Source organism: Sphaeramia orbicularis, chromosome 6 (assembly GCF_902148855.1).
Source record: "Sphaeramia orbicularis chromosome 6, fSphaOr1.1, whole genome shotgun sequence".
NCBI lineage: Eukaryota > Metazoa > Chordata > Actinopteri > Kurtiformes > Apogonidae > Sphaeramia > Sphaeramia orbicularis.
The window spans coordinates 36079031-36097678 of NC_043962.1; the positions used below are offsets into that span (position 1 = coordinate 36079031).

Genomic DNA, 18648 nt, shown 5'->3' on the forward strand with positions numbered 1-18648 from the left:
GATTCCTTTTGCATACCAGAGATGTTTGTCAAGAGTCCTGTATGGTTCTGGACAACAATATCACAGTGGTTAAAGGTAACAAAAGAAGGTGGTTTCAGATATGGAATGTGTAATTATCTTGATAGTGTTGTGTGTGATGAAGCAAACATAGCATTCACAGTGCCTCTTCTTATCTCCATTTTGTTGCAGTTAGCAAATGTTGAAATGTTTTTTTTATTATTAATGTTTAACTGATGTTTCCTCCCATGACTGTGCCCTGTCCCCTCATTTACGTTTAACAGATTTGTGATCCTCCACATGTGTGTACAACCTTAAATCACAGCCTGACCCACTGAAACGGCCTTCTAGTGTGTTAAAAAGAAGCGACAACACAACGTTCAGTCTGTTCTTAATTATAAATGGCTCAGTTAAAACAGCTGGAAAAAATACTGAGGTCACAGCCTCACTGCCCTCAGAACTGGTTATGGGTCTGCGTATTGGGAGTCTCTGCATGATATAATCTCGGTTTGGTTTAGAGCAGCAGTGATGTTGCATTAAATCCAAAATGTTTGGTGCAAGTGGGAAAGATGAGGACGTGAGCGGCTGATACACACAAATCTAAAATTACAGACTCTGCATACAACAATAATTGTTGCTGTCGTTTAGATTTATTTAACATGTGTAACTATGTTTGTCATCAAAAAACTATATATAACATGTCAGTGCAATAATGAGGTACTGTTACTATGTGTATCAATCAACAATAACAGTATTTTTAATTCCTGACATATGTTTTATAGAAGATACTTTAGTGTGTTTTGGAAAACAGTTGTATTTCTACTTAGTACCTCTGGAAAGTTGCAGTAACTGTTGAAAAGCGGTTTGTCAGTAAGATTCAAAAGTTAAACAAAATTTTGTTTCATGTCGTCGTTCGTCAGACAGTCATCTCTGTTGTTGTTTTGCCAAAATCCAAAATGTTCTCTGGTCCCGATTAGCTGGATTTCAGACTGATATTTCCATATTTACCCCCCAGACGGCCTGTGTATCATCATCCTCACTGTTTCTGCTGTTCGTCACACAAACTGAACACAACGTCTCAAAAAGTATCCGTCCAGTTCAAAACAGGCCGTTATCAGATCGGGTGCTACTCATCGCAGGCCTGCAGCAGGTTTGCTTTTAATCAGCTGTCCCTGGGAGACAAACATCCCCCATCCAGCCCCACCTGGCTCAGTTCGGCTCGGCTCAGTTTATCCCACAGTGCTGATGTCATTCAGGAGGCATACCTGCTTCAAAACAAACTCCCACCAAGGACCTCCGACCCCTGAATCCCCCACACATGAGTGGGTTTCCTCAGTGTTTATGATACAGGGAGATAAGAGACTGAGGAATGTTTTCAGTGGGTGGGGGGGTTGGCTAATGAGTGACGGGGGGCTGAACTCTGCAGGTTGTCTGCATTAGAAGGAATGAGAGAGGGTAAACAGAGCAGGGTTTCCTGTTTCCAGAGGTCATACCTCGGAGAGGGGATGAGAGTTTTTATCTCCCAATAGTGATGTGATGTGAAAACTGATGTATATCAACTAAAACATTTCCCTGACCTACCAGTGCGTTTACTGTCACTGCTGAATACTTTCCCAGTTTCTTTGTTCACATAAAAACACGGAGGCCACTGACTGACCTCCTCACATTTGTTGTTGTTCGCTGTTGCTTGGCATTTTTGGCAATGTCACAGACGAAGTAAAACAATGTACAATTTATTTTTCTTTAATCTTAAATACACAAAGGAGATGCTTGAGATGTACTTTGGTTTATTTGGGTTTTCACTGAGTGATCATAAGAAGGTACTTTGTTCCTTGATGATGCATGTATTCTGATTCCCAAGTTCGCTGGAACTAAACTTTTCTTGATGCGCTGAGAAGTCCTCACATGTCCTTCTGCTGTCCTGAAAAAAGCAGCTAGCAAACTTTAGAGATGTAACACAGATACATGTACGCCGTTACCGATAAAGTAGGAAAAACATATTTTTTACTACTTCTCATGAAGTGATTGTGACAGCGTGATTTATTTTTGAGAGATAAAATTTAACTGGGACTAGGAATAAAAAGAGGAATCTGTCTGAAAACAAAATTATTGCAACTTTATGGACAACACTGTAACCTCAACATTTCTGAACCACAATCATTTTCACATCAACATGTCAAGATATAATCAACATGTATTTTTTCATTCATATGTTTATTTATTTATTTTTTTTCAATATCAGGTGGTTGTGATGACACTTGTAGTGAACTTTCCATGGTGTCCTTTAATATAGAAAAATCTGCAATGATATGAACAAAAATGACTCAAGGCATCACAATCTTTTCCTAAATTTAACCAAAGTGCATTTTATTGTCAGATTTTATATATATGTATATATATATATATATGTATATACACACACACACACACACACACACACACACACATATATATATATATATATATATATATATATATATATATATATATATATATATATATATATATATATATATATATGTGTATATATATATATATAGATATCTATATATATATATATATATATGTATATAAACAACCATCTCCAACCAGGTCCAGCCTAATAAATACAGACAAACAAGTAAAGTCTATGCCAAATTACACTGACATGAGTATCTATAATTTTCCAGATATTCAGACGTAACATATGAGGTTTTATAAGATACAGTCAAAACATAGACCCATGAGACAGCGATAACTGTCTGCAGCAGGTTTCAGGAGGGATCTCTGGGGTTGTGGTGGTTGTTTTGCTGCAGCAGCGTCCTGTGTGCCATCACCTTACACCTGTCATTATCTGTTTTTACACCTGGATTGTTTAACCAGGGTTAACTGGCTCATTTGTTTGTTTGGGTAGATAATAAAAGATAAACCAACAGTCACGCTCACATTCTTACACAGCAGGAGTGAATGAGTTGGGGAGCTTAAAGCATTTTCTTCTCGGTTCTGTTTTGTTTCACATAGAAAAAGTCAAAGCTGAACAAAAGGCATCACTATTTGGAGCCGGGCAAGAAATAAAGTACTGGGGCAGGTCCTAAAACTTAGGATGAACCACATCAAACTTTGAATCACCTGCTCTTGATTTCACAACGACACTGTCCTGTTTGCAAAATTGTTCAATTCAAACCCCTCAAACCTCATAAGACAGAAAAATACATAGATTAAAAACAAATTCTAAGATAGCATTGCAAACTGAAAATAACATCTACAGAGGGGTTCAGTTTAAACCTACAGCTGTGTGGTCTGTAGAAGTGAAAGTTGTACCACCTGAACTGGATGCAGACCGCTGCTTCAGAATGGTCTTTGTGTGGTTATCTTAGTCTGTGTTCAGATCTACTCAAATAATTTGCATCAAATGAACCAACATAGTAACGGGAATAAAAATCCACTTGTTCCTTTTAAGAGGAATGACATGTACAAAGGAGTGACGTGATGCAGTTTGTTCTTCTTTTCCAAACCACTGACGTTGGCACCGAGTCGTAATAAAACTCGTCTGGCAGCAGTTTTTCTGCACATCGAAGCCCCCGGCTGCTTCTTAGTGACTCCTGTGACTTTTTTTTCTTTTTTCTGGGAAGTTGTGTCTTTTTGTTGTTCTGTCAGAGTGATTCAATGATCTCTGCCCTAACTTGTTTCAACACAACTGTGACTTCATCTCACAAACGTCTTCCCACCATCCACTCCTCCTTTTCGTCTGTCCCGTGGAGCCTGGCAGGCTTTCAGGCTGAAAGGAAACCATGTTATTACTGTGTCATTCAACCGAGTCATCCAGCCGATGACAGCATGTGTGCTTACAAAAGAGCAGCTGAGGGTTTAATACTTTTAACCTTTTTCTTTCTGATGGTGAATCCCTCTTTCACTCTTGTTCCGGTGAAACTTTGGCATAAAATAAAGCTGAAGCCTGGACGAGTGGAGACAGAAAGACGACGACAATATGTGGCTTAGATGATTTGTTAGCAGGTGGTGCAGCTTTTATGTGGTTTGTTATGTTACTGGTTGTTGCCATTGGTTTTTTTGGTGATCAGGGGACTTATGTTTTATTGTTTTTCCTTTATATAAAGCCTTTGTATCTACGGATAACTGGCTAATCATAGAATAAGTGTTCAGATCTTTTATTTAACCCATAAAGACCCAAATGTCCACTGAAGACCAAAACCATCTACTGATGTAAATGTTTAATACCTGTTGATCCACTAATCCTATCAATACATGTAAATATTTGGTGTAAAATACAGTTTGTCTTGTTTTCATGGTCATCAGATATGACCCATTTGGACTTTCACAGGCTCCATAGTGAACATGGAAACACTGTCATTTCTACAACATTGATTCACCAGTAAAACCCATGGAGTTGGACCAATGACAGTGGTTGGACACACTGGGTTTGTGTTCAATGAATGATATATTTTACTGTAAAAGGCTTTTACTTCAGCTTTCTCTGTTTTTGATATTATAACCATCAACTTTAATCTGAGCTTTTTGAACATCTACATGATCAGTAAATTAAATATAGGAAAATACCTGATTTTCACTGGAAAAATGAAAATACAGAGGATAATATAATTATAATAAATGAAAAAAAAAATTTGAGAACTGACACATAAATAGCACTGCATTTTTATGGGTTAAGTAAAAATGTTAACATCTCACTAAAAATACTCCATTGCAAGTAAACATTTCACTTTGAAAATTACTTAAGTATTATCAGTCAAAGTAATAGTGGTTATGTGGTGTTGTCTAGTTAATCTATGTCAATTCATCATATTTCGTGAGATCATTGTAGTGTTGCTGACCTGTGAAAAATTTTCATGTGAACATGGAAAATTTGTGACAAAGCATTTTACAACTACTCGAAGTAAGTTTTAAGGGAAGATTTCAACCCTTAGTTTATATTTACCTCCACCAAGGAGGTTATGTTTTTGCCAGTGTTGGTTTATCTGTCTGTCTGTCTGTCTGTCCGTGTGCAAGATGACTCAAAAAGTTATGGATGGATTTGGATGAAAATTTCAGGAAATGTTGATACTGGCACAAGGAACAAATGATTAAATTTTGGTGGTGATCGGGGGGGCGCTGATCTGCCTTGGCGGAGGTCTGCGCTTTCCGAGTGCTACCGAGTGTCTAATTACTTTATTGTTCCACATCAAGAAACGTGGATTTCTTTGGGAAAGATGGGTATGAAAAAATATTTTACTAATGGGGATTAAAGCTGTCAGACGACGTAACAGAGTAAAAAGTACAATATTTTCTGAGATGCAGCCTATATAACTATGTAAAATTTAATTAAATCTAGTTAAACAATCAAAAGGTATTATTGACTTAAATTTATATTTAATATTATCAGTGTTTACTTACCTCCACATTTTACTATTTGGTAATATCTGTAAAGGATATTACACAAACAGCATTTTTTTTTTTTTGGTTCCTCTTACTTTCCCACCACAAGAGGAATCTCAAGGAATGATTTGGTTCAAGACAAAAATGACTATTCTTAACAATATGTGCAATTTGAGACATTTGCAATGTAAGGAATGTCAGTCTCTCAACTTTATAGTCTAAATTCCGGTGTCCTTTCTTTCCCAACAAACACTTTATAGCTTCATTTCATTTTTATTGGTGTTATTGTATTTCAATCAGAAATGACATAACTTTAACAACCACTATTGTTACATTTCACTGTTTCTATTTGTGGCGTCAGTGCAAACGGAAAAAGCTCTTGAAGGTATGTAGTTCTGCAGCTCCCTGGTGGATAGTTACCTTCAGAGCATCACCAGAACTGTTTGGTCAGAAAAGTACCTATTGTTCTGTCTTCAGTTGTTCTTAAATGTGTACAGCATTGTCCTGGTCAGTGCTTTATGTCATTTGATACATTATTGAAACTCAGCTTTATTGATCAGTAGGTGACATGAAAAATTGTAGAAGGTTCAGGAAGCAGATGATGATGGCCAGCAGTCAAACATCATCATGTCAACAATTTATTTGGTACAATAAAATGTAAGTAAAACAACTCTTAATGATATTATCAAAGTAATGCATTTTTTATTACTTTTATTGCAAATGTTTTAAAGTGGGGCAACAATGAATGAATGACTTTCTTGTCATTTTACACTTACAACAATATTGAGAATGTTATCTATAAGGTGCAAGAACTAAAATATTAAAAAAAAGAAAGAAAAACGAAATGTGATTATTTTCAAAGCACAGCCCTTAAAACAAATCATAAGAATATTGTAGATCACTGACAAGCTCTGAAGTGAAGGAAAAATATGCACATTCAACTCCAAGCAGAAAAGAAGACATATTTTCCTCAGTTGCTACAGATACTCAGGTAATCATGTACCCTTATAAGTAAAACAAACATACTAATGAATTCATCAAACTTATTATATTTGATTACTTTTCTGAAAATTTGTGTTGAATTGTTTTAAATCAGGGAAATGATGCTGAAAAATCCTAAAATAAATAAATAAATGACACTCCAAGCTTAAAGGAAGGCATTCATAACTCTCGTGTTATTAAATAGTTTTCTCAGTTAATACACATTACATTTATTTTTCATTTAAGCTTAATTTAAGTAAACTCCCAAAAGCAAACATATCAATAGTAGTAGAATATCTTTTACTTATTTTTTCTAACAGCAGATTTTTGTCTCTTTTGTGACATCATCTGTTGTTGTTTTTTTTTTTTTTTTTTGGTATTTGTGCCAAAGTGCAGTAACATTTCAAAGTGACAAGAGTTTATTAAAGCGCTAACTTCACTGTCACTTCATCAAACCACCTCCCTCAGTTTTGCCGTCAGCTCATTTCCCCAGGTGTGTCACATGACCTCTCTGGCTCTGTGTCCTATCAGTCACATGACCTCAGGGGCTCAAAGTCACTGTGATAGCGTTTAACGCTCATGGAGGTGACATGTTCAGTCTTGTTTTTGGCATCAGTTTACAGTTAAATGACACAAAACCGGCCCGACTCCCATTGAGGAAAAGAAAGTGTTGTAATTGTATGGAGAGGAAACTTAATACAGTCAAGACCAGCAGGGTTTTGGACAATAGGAACAATTTTCCACCCTGCTGTGATGATTAAATGACATGAACGAAAGACAAAGATTTGGATTTGATAAAACACAGGACTTACAAACTGAGAGGAAAGAGAGGGAGTCAAGCTGCTGGTAATCCTGGTACTTTAAAATCACTCTGAAGATTAATCATTTAGTCTGAATCAGATGTTTGACCTGCAGCCAAACATGAGAAAATCCAACTGCACTGATTACAGAACGGAAACGAAATGAGAGGGCAATGAAGGGAAAGTCCTCTGGGTTGAAGCCTGTCAGCTTTCAACACCCAAACTGCTGACGGGACACAACGAACCCAGCCTGGTTTCATACACCTACACTGGACAAACCCTCCAAAAACTGAAACTGTGAGATTTAACACTCTGGATTATACTGAATATTTAATGTTAATGGTTAATGCAGATTATTTCATGTTCTGAATCTAAAACAATATTGAAAGTTCTACAGAAAATTGGGGAAAAAATAAAGTAAGTGCAATCATAATGCTAGTTCTGTGATTTTTCAGGTGAACTTTAACTATGGCTGAAAAAGTAAAACAACGCAAGAAGATAATTTATGATTATTTATGCATCATGATCGTATTGTGTGTGTCTATGTTGCATGTTCTGTGTTAAGTGTGTTATTGTGCTTATGGGAGTTTAGGTGAGTGTGTGAGTATAGCAATAGTTTGTCTTGCATTTTATATTCATGTTTGTTTTTCTGAAATGACCATGACTCTTCAGCTGCAGGCCAAACACTGCTTTTACCTGTTCAGACTTGGTCAATGGACGTGATTTGCATAAGTGTAATGATTTTATGACCAACGCATATCAACGGAAGAACAATTTGCATTAGTAGGAGAAATAATAGATCATGAAATCTGTAGAAATTAATTGATTTGATCAATTATAACAAAGTTGTCCATGTTGACATGTAAGATTATAAACCCTCATTTAGAAAAACACAAAGTTCAGTAATTTAACACATAACACTTTAATTTCTTACATGCTGATTTCCACTTTCTCCCACAGTGAGAATACGTGCACAAAATATGCAAATACTATTAATAGCATGGAAAATACAACTGTTGTATGTATGTGGTTCAGGTTTAAGCACAAAAATAACTTGTTTAGGGTTAAAAAAAAAAAAGATATTGGAAACTGAAGAAAAAGACGAAAGGAAGGGAGGATGGAAGGAGGACAGTATATACACTAAGTTTTGGTGTCGTGCGTCTCCTTCTTGTTTGTTCATATTTAATAGTGTCGCCTTTTTGCTACGACCATAGAAGGTGCATAATCATCTGTCCCATGTTGCCATTTTGTCAATGAGCTTGAGCTCAGGCTGCAGTTTCATCCCCAAACTATGAGCTTTTACCCAAAATGCAAATGTATGTAAATGGTTTCCCAGAGCTGGTGCACACGGACACCATCTCTTTGTTCCATTGGAGTATTTTTTGAGTATTTTAGCAGCTGTTCAATGGAAACAATGGTGTTATGGCTGGTGACTGTTACCATGGAAAGTCAGGTCTTAAGTTAACCTGGGCGTAGCGTGGCTAATGCTGTAAAATGAGTCAGTCTGGTTGATGTAAGATGTTTTCAGTGCAGAACAGAGGATGTGTATTCTCTTTGTATGAAAGTCAGCTGTTCTTTCGCTGACTTTTAATGAACTGTCCTGACATAGTGACCGTTGGCTCTTAAATTTCCTCGCTCACCATCCTGCTTCTGTCAGTGTTTTCTGGGTCACATCAGTGAAACACTCAGGTGACCTTCATTCAGCTGCGCTCCGTCCTCTTCACCTCCGTCCTCTTCTTCGCTTCCTGTCTGATCATCCTGACAGGAAGGACAGGATGGAAAAGAGGAAGTGACGCAGACACTGACTGATAGTATTGTGTTGTCTTGAGTACATTATCCGCTATCTGTACTTATGTGACGACAACTCTAACAAAATATAGTTTTAGTCTTGTCTCAGATAAATTATTTTCATATGTAACTTAATTTAACTTCATAGAATTACTTTAATTTCATTTACACTATGTTATAAACTTAACATGGCCTGCATTACATTTTCACTCAACATAAGAACTAGCAAATTATTGATCATGCATGTTAATTTAACCAACCTTTAGCAACTTTATTTGCTCTTTAAGATACCAAAGTTTGGTTTAATACTGGAAAAATTAACCAAAATGTGAGGTGAAAATGTAAAAACAGCGCATATTTCCAAGCTATAACAAAAAAGCAATAGAAAATGCAATAAAAAGTTGAGGTGTTTTTAGTGCAGCCAATTGAGGAAAAGTACAAAAGTAACAGACACTTAAATAATAAATTACATTTCTTTGCCACAATATCTGAGCATTGATTGTGGACAGGATTATGTTTAAAACTGAATGTAATTGGAGTTACATAGGAGTATAATTTCTGGTACTCGGTGTTATAAGTATCTACTTTTCTCTTTATTTAACTGCTAATAAAATAGTCACTGATCAAAAAATAGAAAGGATCGGAAAAAGTTTTTTTTTTTTCCTTGAAACACAACAACCTCCAAATTCTGTGAGGCTAATTTACTTCCACCCAGTCCTGACAAATGATTATTTATAGAACAAACACAGGATGCATATTTACAACCTACTTGAGTCTCCAGGGGGTCTCTGAAGTAGAGAACCCCCCTCCGACAAAGAAAGCATATGTGGTTTTGGTTCAGCTTTAATGAACTGTTACCTACAATTAATGAACAGAAAAATGTTGTGTTTCATTTTTATGTATTAAACTAAGAACAGCGTCTTTCCCAAACCTTAACCAAATATGCTGACGGCATATCCTGACACAACCATAAAAGCTTTAACAGCGCTGTGGTTGCAGCCAGAAGATACTGCAGAACAAGATCAGGAGGAAAACAAATCAAAAATGATGTCAGTGAGTGTTTTGTTCAGTAACAAGAGTTTTGCAACTTTCCAGATATATTAAAGCAGAGGCGTCAAACTCATTTTCGTTCTGGGGCCACATTCAGCCCAATATGATCTCAACTGGGTCGGACCAGTATAATAACCTATAAATAATATCAACTCCAAACTCTGCGCTATGATTCAAAGTGGAAAAAAAGCAAAATTACATAATGGAAATATTTACATCTACAAACTATCCTTTAAAAAATGTGAATAACATGAACAACCTGAGATTTCTCAAGAAAAAATAGTGCAATTTTAATCATATTATGCCTCAGTTTATCATTTACACATGTGTATTACAACTTACAGATCACAGTGGATCTACAAATACACAAAATATTTAGTAACAGGTATAATATCATTAGAATTACAATACCATGTTGTTCATATTTGTTCAGGTTGTTCAGAATAGTTTGTAAATGTAAATATTTTCATGTAATTTAACTTTTTTTAAGCTCAAACAAAGAGAAAAATATGGATTTGTCATTATTTAACCCTTTCATGCATAGTGGTCACTACAGTGGACAGCTATTCTCCAGCTGTTCTCTTGTATATTTATGGATTTTATTGTTTTAGTTCCACCTCAGCCGACACAGTGGATCATCCCATACGCTGACAGTCAAACCATTACTGTAACTATGCTGTTCTTGATAAACCTGATCTGCAGTAACATGTTTGAGTGTAAATCAATTGCTTGTTATTATTATTAGACTGTAATTAACAGGTTTTTTTAAAACAATTTATTTATTTATTTTTTGGTGTATTATCTCCATAAAGTGAGTAATAGCTAGCATTAGAGTATGTTAAAATGACAAAACATCAGATTAGCAGCATTAAAAAAAAAAAAAAAAAATCATAGTTTTCACGCAATATGTCAGTAAATACATGTTTCGTTGTCAGGTCCGGCATCAAAATGTAATTCAACAAAACTCATAATAAAGACAGTAGAATATCAAGGAGAGCCTCATTGAAGTTTCCCTTGGCAAAGCACATTTGTTCAGCACAAAAATCCAGCCAGACTACGATTCTGCTGTTAGGATGATGGACAAGACAGGTTTAAAAAAAAAAAAAAAAAAAAAAAAAAAAAAAAAAAAAAAAAATATATATATATATATATATATATATATATATATATATATATATATATATATGTGTGTGTGTGTGTGTGTGTGTGTGTGTGTGTGTGTGTGTATATATATATATATATATATATATATATATATACACATGTTTCTTTGATTCAAAAATCAAACGCATGGTGTCCGGCTGAGTGGACATTTTTGCAACTCCATGAAAAATAGGTTCATAAAAAAAAAAAAAAAATTCAATGGCATTGTTTTTTTCATGCCTAAAGAGAAATTAAAACACTCAGGAAAAAAAATCTTGATTAAGGTTCTCTTAACTCATGCATGAAAGCGTTAAAGGTTGTGATGGTAGTGTTCTACTTGTCTAACCCACTTAAGATCATATTGATCTGTATGTGGAACCTGAACTAAATTGATTTTGGAATCCTTAATTGTTAATATCTCAGTCTTATCTGCTCATCCCATGGACCAGACTGGACCCTTTGGCAGGCCGCTTTTGGCCCATGGGCCACATGTTTGACACCCCTGCATCAAAGACTAAACTGGTATATCCTCGATATATATTTATTTTGCATGTAATATACACATAGTTCCCAGGAGATTCCTCATCTCATTCTGTTGTCTGTTGAACCACACATTTTACTTTATACTTGTTGATAGGATCGGCTTCACGTCTGCACAGCTTCAGCTTTAGTTTGTTCCATTTCCACTGGTTGATGAATCAGACTTGATGCTCCTTGTTGTTGCTGGAGAATGCTTTATCTGTACTGAGGGTTAAAGGTCAATGGACATCCCACCTACGTTGATGACTCTTAGAGAAAGTGGAGGCTGAGCAGATGGAGGCGGGGAGCCTTTAGGGGTCTATTAGTGACCCCAAAGTCAAATGTGAGTCTCGTAACCTGACCCCTGAGCCACCATATGGAGCTGATCGACCTCCTAATCCTCCCACCTCCAGGATCAAACAGGATGAACATCAACAAAAGCCTACAGATCAGGTTATATACCTGGACCTAAAGGATCTAATACACAAAACAGTCCAGAGTTGAAGTTTCTGGGTAAAGTTAATACTCCGAATTCAATAGTCACAGTGGAAAAAAGATAACAATGGAAACTTTCCCATTAGACAGCTGAGGCTGGCAGCTGCCTCTCTCCTGCTGTCTGCTTCACTGTTTTTAGAAAGAACTGGATTTGTTTCAGTCCCTTGGCATCTATAAACACTTTATGCACATGTTTTATTGCAGAGCTGGATGTATGAGGGTCTAAAATACTTTCTACAGTACACTTTTATATGTAATAAACATAAGCTTTTCAGTCACTTCAACAGCAGACGTTATATTTGATTGTTTTGAGGAACTCAACGTGACTGAAGAGGTGGATCAAGACAAAATTGAGGGGGGAGGAGGGGGGGGTCCAAGGGCGGAGCGTAAAACAATAATTTTTTATTATCATACACTAATACAAATGAATACAATTTAACCTCACTAATGTTACCACTTTCAGAAAGAGTTGGCTTTAATAAGGTTATAACATTGAATTCCATTGCATTCCAAATAATTTTACATTAGAAACAACAGGATGCAGTAGAAGTATTACTACATTATCATGTATAATAACTACAATTATTATAATATAATATACGCATATTTATTAGAATTCAAAATATTTAATGAAACACTTGATTAAAACAAAAAAAACCAGCAGATTTATAGAAATGATGTTATATGTATTGTTCATGTATAAACTATTAAGTGACATGCAAATTTTACATACATACAGCAGCTAAGCAACCCAAAAGGGTACGTAGCCCAGTAGGGAACCCTACTGACTTTGGTGCAGAAGATGGAGGGTTCAAAACCCAAAAAAGGGCCCCCTTCTTACTATTCCAAATGGGAGGGCACCTGTAGGTAGATCCACCATTGAGTCCTGTGTTTGTTTGGGACAGGCAGCTCTTGTCAACATGACGCCACTTGAAATATGAAAATAATTGTTTATGATATAACCTGATAAACAAATACACAATTTACACATTTACAATCAGTCGTTTAATCCACTTTACATGGAGGAATTCAGTGAGTAGAGGTGGGTCTGATTAATGCACGGTTTCTTCTCAGTGACAACAGCAGTAAGTTGGTTTTTGATTCCATTTTCACTACTATTAAAACTATGTAATTTGCCTTTGACCACAGTCACTGGTCAGTATTTACCTGCCACCTTGACTCTGTTGTCTCAGATTCTTCAGGTGTTACAGAGGGAGATTAACTTAGCTGTTGGACCAACGACAGGCAACGTACTCGACAAGTATTTACTAGGAAGTCTTGTTTAATGCTTCATTGAGTTTAAAATGTGAGTTGTCACCAGTCTCTTCAGGTGCTTTGCTAAATGTGTTGATTTAGCACCTTTCTTTAGCATTACTCTGTCGAATTGCTCAATGGGCTGGATGACATGAAGTAGAAAGTATGTCCAAACAGTGATCCTGCTATTTTCTTTGTCAACAAAACTGGTTGTGGGGTCGTCTTTGATGAGATAACACTATAACAGCCTGGGGTTTACCATGAGGAAACATGTGGGCATGAGCCTGTGTCTAACATTATATACAGCGTAGAATATGTTGAACTTTTTATGAATCTACAGTCATGGCCAAAAGTTTTGACAGTGACACAAAGTGACTCTAAACTCTGCAGGGTTTAGAGATAAAAACAGGGTTTGTTCTGATGCAGGTATTTGATCTTAACAATGAAAAATTATTTCAGTCGCGCTAAAACTCATTTTGACCTCAGATGTATTGAGATTATTCTGAAGTTCTTTCCATTCCTGTATTCCACTTTTTACAGTGACTGAAGTATTCATCCAAGCCCAGCTGTGAAATAAATGAGTAGATCCGTTTATAAACCATGAGCACAGATTACTAGAGTACAGATTCACAAATGTCTTTTTGTTTGTTTCATAGCTGATCTTAGGCACATTCTGAAAAAACATAATGTATTAGTGAAAACAAAACGTTTCTTCTTCTTCCTCCGTCTCGTGGTTCAGACATCCGTCTGTCAGCTGGCCTTTAGCTGAAGGGAGTGTTCATATCTGGCACCTTTGTGTGAATAAATAAAGATTACGAGTGTTTGTAATAAATATGGTGATGTCATGATGACACGAGGTAAAAAGCACATTTGTTTATCCTCCAGATAAACTGCCGGTGTCATGTCTCATCTGAGGCCTGGCAGATGTTCCTCTGGCCAGAACTTAGTTTAAAACAATAAAAGAAGAATCTGTGGCATATACAAATTTAGTTTTTCATTTGAGGTTAATATTTTTTTGACTAAACAGTGGTGAAAGGACTCATGTATGAGAAGCAAACTAAATTAATTTAATCTAATTTAAGTTAGAGAAGATAAAAAATGCAAATACAGAAAATGGTGGAATTTAACTTCTCTATAAATCCTTTTGTAACATTACTCTGAAAATTTTCTTTTCGAATCCATATTGTATGGAAAAGGATTAGGGCCACTGGAAAACATAAACATAAAGCAAAAGTGACACTCTCCCTGAGTGTCAGGAAAAAAAAAATCTGATTTATGAGAAAAAAGTCAGAATTCTGACTTCAATTTCAGAATTCTGCCTTTTTTTCTCAGAATAATAATTGAAAATATATATTGGACCATAATTTTTTTTTTCCAGCGGCCCTAATCCTCTTCTGTAATATTGAGCTGATGATTTTTCACCAAGACAAAGTAATTTTTCTTTTATCTCATGTAAATTTACCAGGCACCTCCAGCTCCCAGCTCCTCAGTGTAAAGTGCACAGTGCTTTGGTCAAATATACAGAAAAAAGTGAAAGTTATCCGATTTTACTTGAGTTCAGGAGTAAATGTACTCTGTTACCAACCATGGGTTCCTTCACCTCTTCAGGCTCACAGCTCAGAGGAGCATTGAGGACGCTGAGGAGGTTGAGAGGGAGCGTCGCCGAAGAGCCCGCGAGGATTTACGTCGAAGAAACAGCGGTTCACTGTCAGGAGAATCACCTGAGAATGAGATGCCAGCAGAGGACAGCAAGTAAGTAAAGACCAGAATCATTTTTATCTCACTGGAATTTTCATTAGTTTATTTTACAGGTCCATAGGTATTTTTGTATTCAGGAATTATCAGGGTTCAATAATAATAATAATAACAATAATGATAATAATAATAATAATAATAATAATAATAATAATAATAATAATAATAATAATGAAAAGTGACAACTAGTGATAACTTTTTGATAATAAAGAACCCTAGTTGATATTTATACTGTCCATTAAAAATTCAATGAGTGTTAAAGGGTTCATGATGTCAGATGTTGCTTAGATTTCATTGGTCATAAGAGGAGACATGTTGACGACTCCTGTTTAAGCCAAAACTCTTGTTCTGGTTCTGTTCTTTATCTAAATCATGCAAAAATGACATCAAACAGTGGTTGAATTCCTTGTGCATGTAAGCATGGGAACAGGGGAAGTTATTAAGTGCAGATCATTATTCATACACTCACCTCATGTCAGACGACTTCCTGTACAAGACTGTAACTGTGTGACCGTTACGGCGGTGAAGTTAAGGAGCCGTCATCAAACTGTGCATCTGTGAAACTCTTAAACTGGACGTGCTGCTGCCGTGGCCTCACTCCTCCTCCTTCCTCCTCCTCCTCCTCCTCCTCCTCCTCTTCCTCCTCCCCGCCTTACACTCGCCAGTTTACAGGACTCATGTACATTTCGTTACATAAAACAAATGTTTCCACTGGGAAAAGCTGCAAACAACCTCCTCTCTCCCCTGGTGCTGATGTGAGGACAGACACACAGCTGCCTTCTCATTACACAAGCACCAAAGAATGTTTACTACAAAGTGTCTCAAGGGGAAAACTACCACCAAGTTGAAGCTTGTGATTTCAGACTCTTAATTATGACCTGCACCTCCAACACCTTCTCCTCACATCACAGACTCAGCTGGTGTCAGAATGCTGTGATTGGACATGAGGCAGATCCACGCAGCCTGTAATTCAAAGGGTTCTGTTCAAGTCCACTGTGATGTAATGCTCTGTCCTAAAAAAAAAAATCCCTTTTTGATGAGCCTTTTTACATGCACACCAATACTCTGATCATTGTTCGATTTATGGCAGGGCTCTCAAACTCATTTTCTTTCAGGGGCCACATTCAACCTGATTTGATCTCCAGTGAGCCGGACCAGTAAAATAATTGTATAATAACCTATAAATAATGACAACTCCAAATGTTTGTCTTCATTTTAGTGCAAAAAAAACCCCATTAAATTCTGAAAATACTTACTTTAAGAAACTATTCAAACAAAAAAGATGTGAATAACCTGAAAAAAAAAAAAATCATTTCTACATGTGCATTATGGATCAGATCTAAAAAGACACTAAACACTGAGGAACAGGAAGAAAATTGTTAAAATTGTGCTTAATTTTCTTTAGACATTTCAGGTTGTTCATATTTGTTCAGGTTATTCACATTTTATTGTTACAGGATAGTTTGTAAATGTAAATATTTTCAGAATTTTATGTTATTTTTTTGCACTAAAACAAAGAAAAAAATTTGAAGTTGTTAATTCAAGATTTTTTTGATAAATTTAAGATTTTTTTGGCTTAATTCAAGATTTTTTCCTTAATTCAGGCTATTTTTTTTTTTTGCTTAATTCAATTCAAGACTTTGAAATTTGTGCACTTAGCAAAAACATCCCACGGGCTGGATTGGAACCTTTAGCGGGCCGCATTTGGCCCCTGGGCCGCATGTTTGAGACCCCTGATTTATGGAGTTGTCAGATTATACAAGTGACCGTGTAAACAGGATAATCTGATCTCTCCGATACGCTGAGGTCTTCCTGCATATATTCAGGTTAATCTGATTTATTTCATTCATTTACATCTGCGCATATGTAAACACAATTAAAATCGTGGAGAACAGAAGTTACGTAGTCAAATGTGAGCTGAAGACAATCCAGTCCAATCCATTTTTATCTATAAAACACAAATTTAAATAAACACAAAGGTTTCCAAAGTGTGGTACAGTAAAATAAACTTAATTTTATTTATTTTATTTATTTGTTTATTTGCACAAAATAAAAACAGCAATGGAAAAAAAACAACAACATTCAAACAAGTAACAAAATTGTGCAGGAGAGGTTAGAAGCCAAAAAAGAAGGCTTATATGAATACCTTCCTTGAAATGAACAATACACAAAAAAAGAATTCAAAAATACAATATAACTGAAATAATAAACTGAAGTAAAAACAATAAAAATGTAATCCGCATTACAAATCATCAAATACAAATCAAGTGATATACAGCCTTACATTTTTTCATGAATTAAAGTCCTTTTCAGATGCTTTTTAAACAATGATAAAGTAGATGCTTATTGAAGTTCAGGTCTTAGATTATTCCACAGATTTGGTCCACGATATTTCAGAGAATACTGACAGACTGAAGTTCGGCAGTACGGAAGATAAAATTTGCTTGAAAATCGTGTCGGAAAGTTGTGAATAACAGAAGACAACATAAAGAAATTTTGAAAAACTTTAGGAAGAATATGAGTTAAGTGAACATATTTGTACACGAAGACACAGGTCTGGTAAACTTAATAAAAACATTATAAGAAGATAAAACACTAAACTAAAAACCATGAAACATAATAAACAAATAGACTGTCCAATAACAATAACAAGAAGATTACGTCTACCATCACTACGTACGTACATATACATAATCTGAAAGAAATCCAATAATGGACTGGTGCGTCTAAACCAGGATTTTTCAGTTGTCACATTTCTTAAGTAAATGTAAATGTATCAGATGTATTCATTACAATTATCTGATCACTCCCTGTTATCAGACTTTCGTGGTCATGTAAACAGGCTCAGTGTTTTTGGTATAATCTCTTATCTTCTGCTAAAGGAAACACAATTTTGTAATTCCAAATCACAGCATAATGATGGGTGAAAAACAGATGTCTTGAATCTGCAAAACAGACACCAGAATATGATGTTTATTTGTATATTTCTATAAACCATAGATACATATAATCCTTAAATGTTACACTATATTTTGCCTTTTTTTTTTCCAACAGGCAGGAGGTGGATGGGGTGGATATTATGTATACACAATCTAGGATTTAAAAGGTCATCCAGAATCCCACAGACAAAAGACCTTTTCCATACTAAAACTTTGTGCTTTAGTTGAGTATTTGTTAACTTGAACCAGCAATCCTATCAATACATTAAATAATTCAGGTAAAATGCAGTTTCTTATCTTTTCACTGCATCACATATGACTAATTTATATGAAAAACCAGCATCTTCTGCAACACTCACTATTGAAACCCATGTAGTTTTACAAATAACAGTGGTTGTAGATGCTTGTTTTTATGTTCAGTCAATGACATATTTTGCTGGAAAAAGTCACTTTTTATACTGTGTTTGTGTCCAAAAACTGAACCATCCGTAGTTAAATATAATGAAACCAAAGTCATCTGAGATTGGAAAATGCGTCAGTTGATTTTTTGGCAGAAAACA

The 18648-nt window shown here is 35.6% G+C and overlaps 1 protein-coding gene and 1 long non-coding RNA gene across 5 annotated transcripts in view; one reads left to right on the plus strand and one right to left on the minus strand.

Annotated features, from left to right (window-relative positions):
- lsp1a (lymphocyte specific protein 1 a) overlaps positions 1 to 18648 on the plus strand; it is a 49306-nt gene that overhangs the window by 2235 nt on the left and 28423 nt on the right. For all 4 annotated transcript variants that reach the window (XM_030137310.1, XM_030137309.1, XM_030137307.1 and 1 more), the window contains one exon: positions 15003 to 15146. In XM_030137310.1, coding sequence (XP_029993170.1) covers positions 15003 to 15146 — 144 coding nt within the window. The remainder of the gene's footprint in view (positions 1 to 15002; positions 15147 to 18648) is intronic.
- Positions 4297 to 18537, minus strand: LOC115421422 (uncharacterized). The gene is made up of 3 exons (XR_003935675.1): positions 18426 to 18537; positions 7436 to 7440; positions 4297 to 4306 (listed from the first exon to the last, which is right to left on the minus strand). It is a non-coding gene; the product is annotated as an uncharacterized LOC115421422 (long non-coding RNA).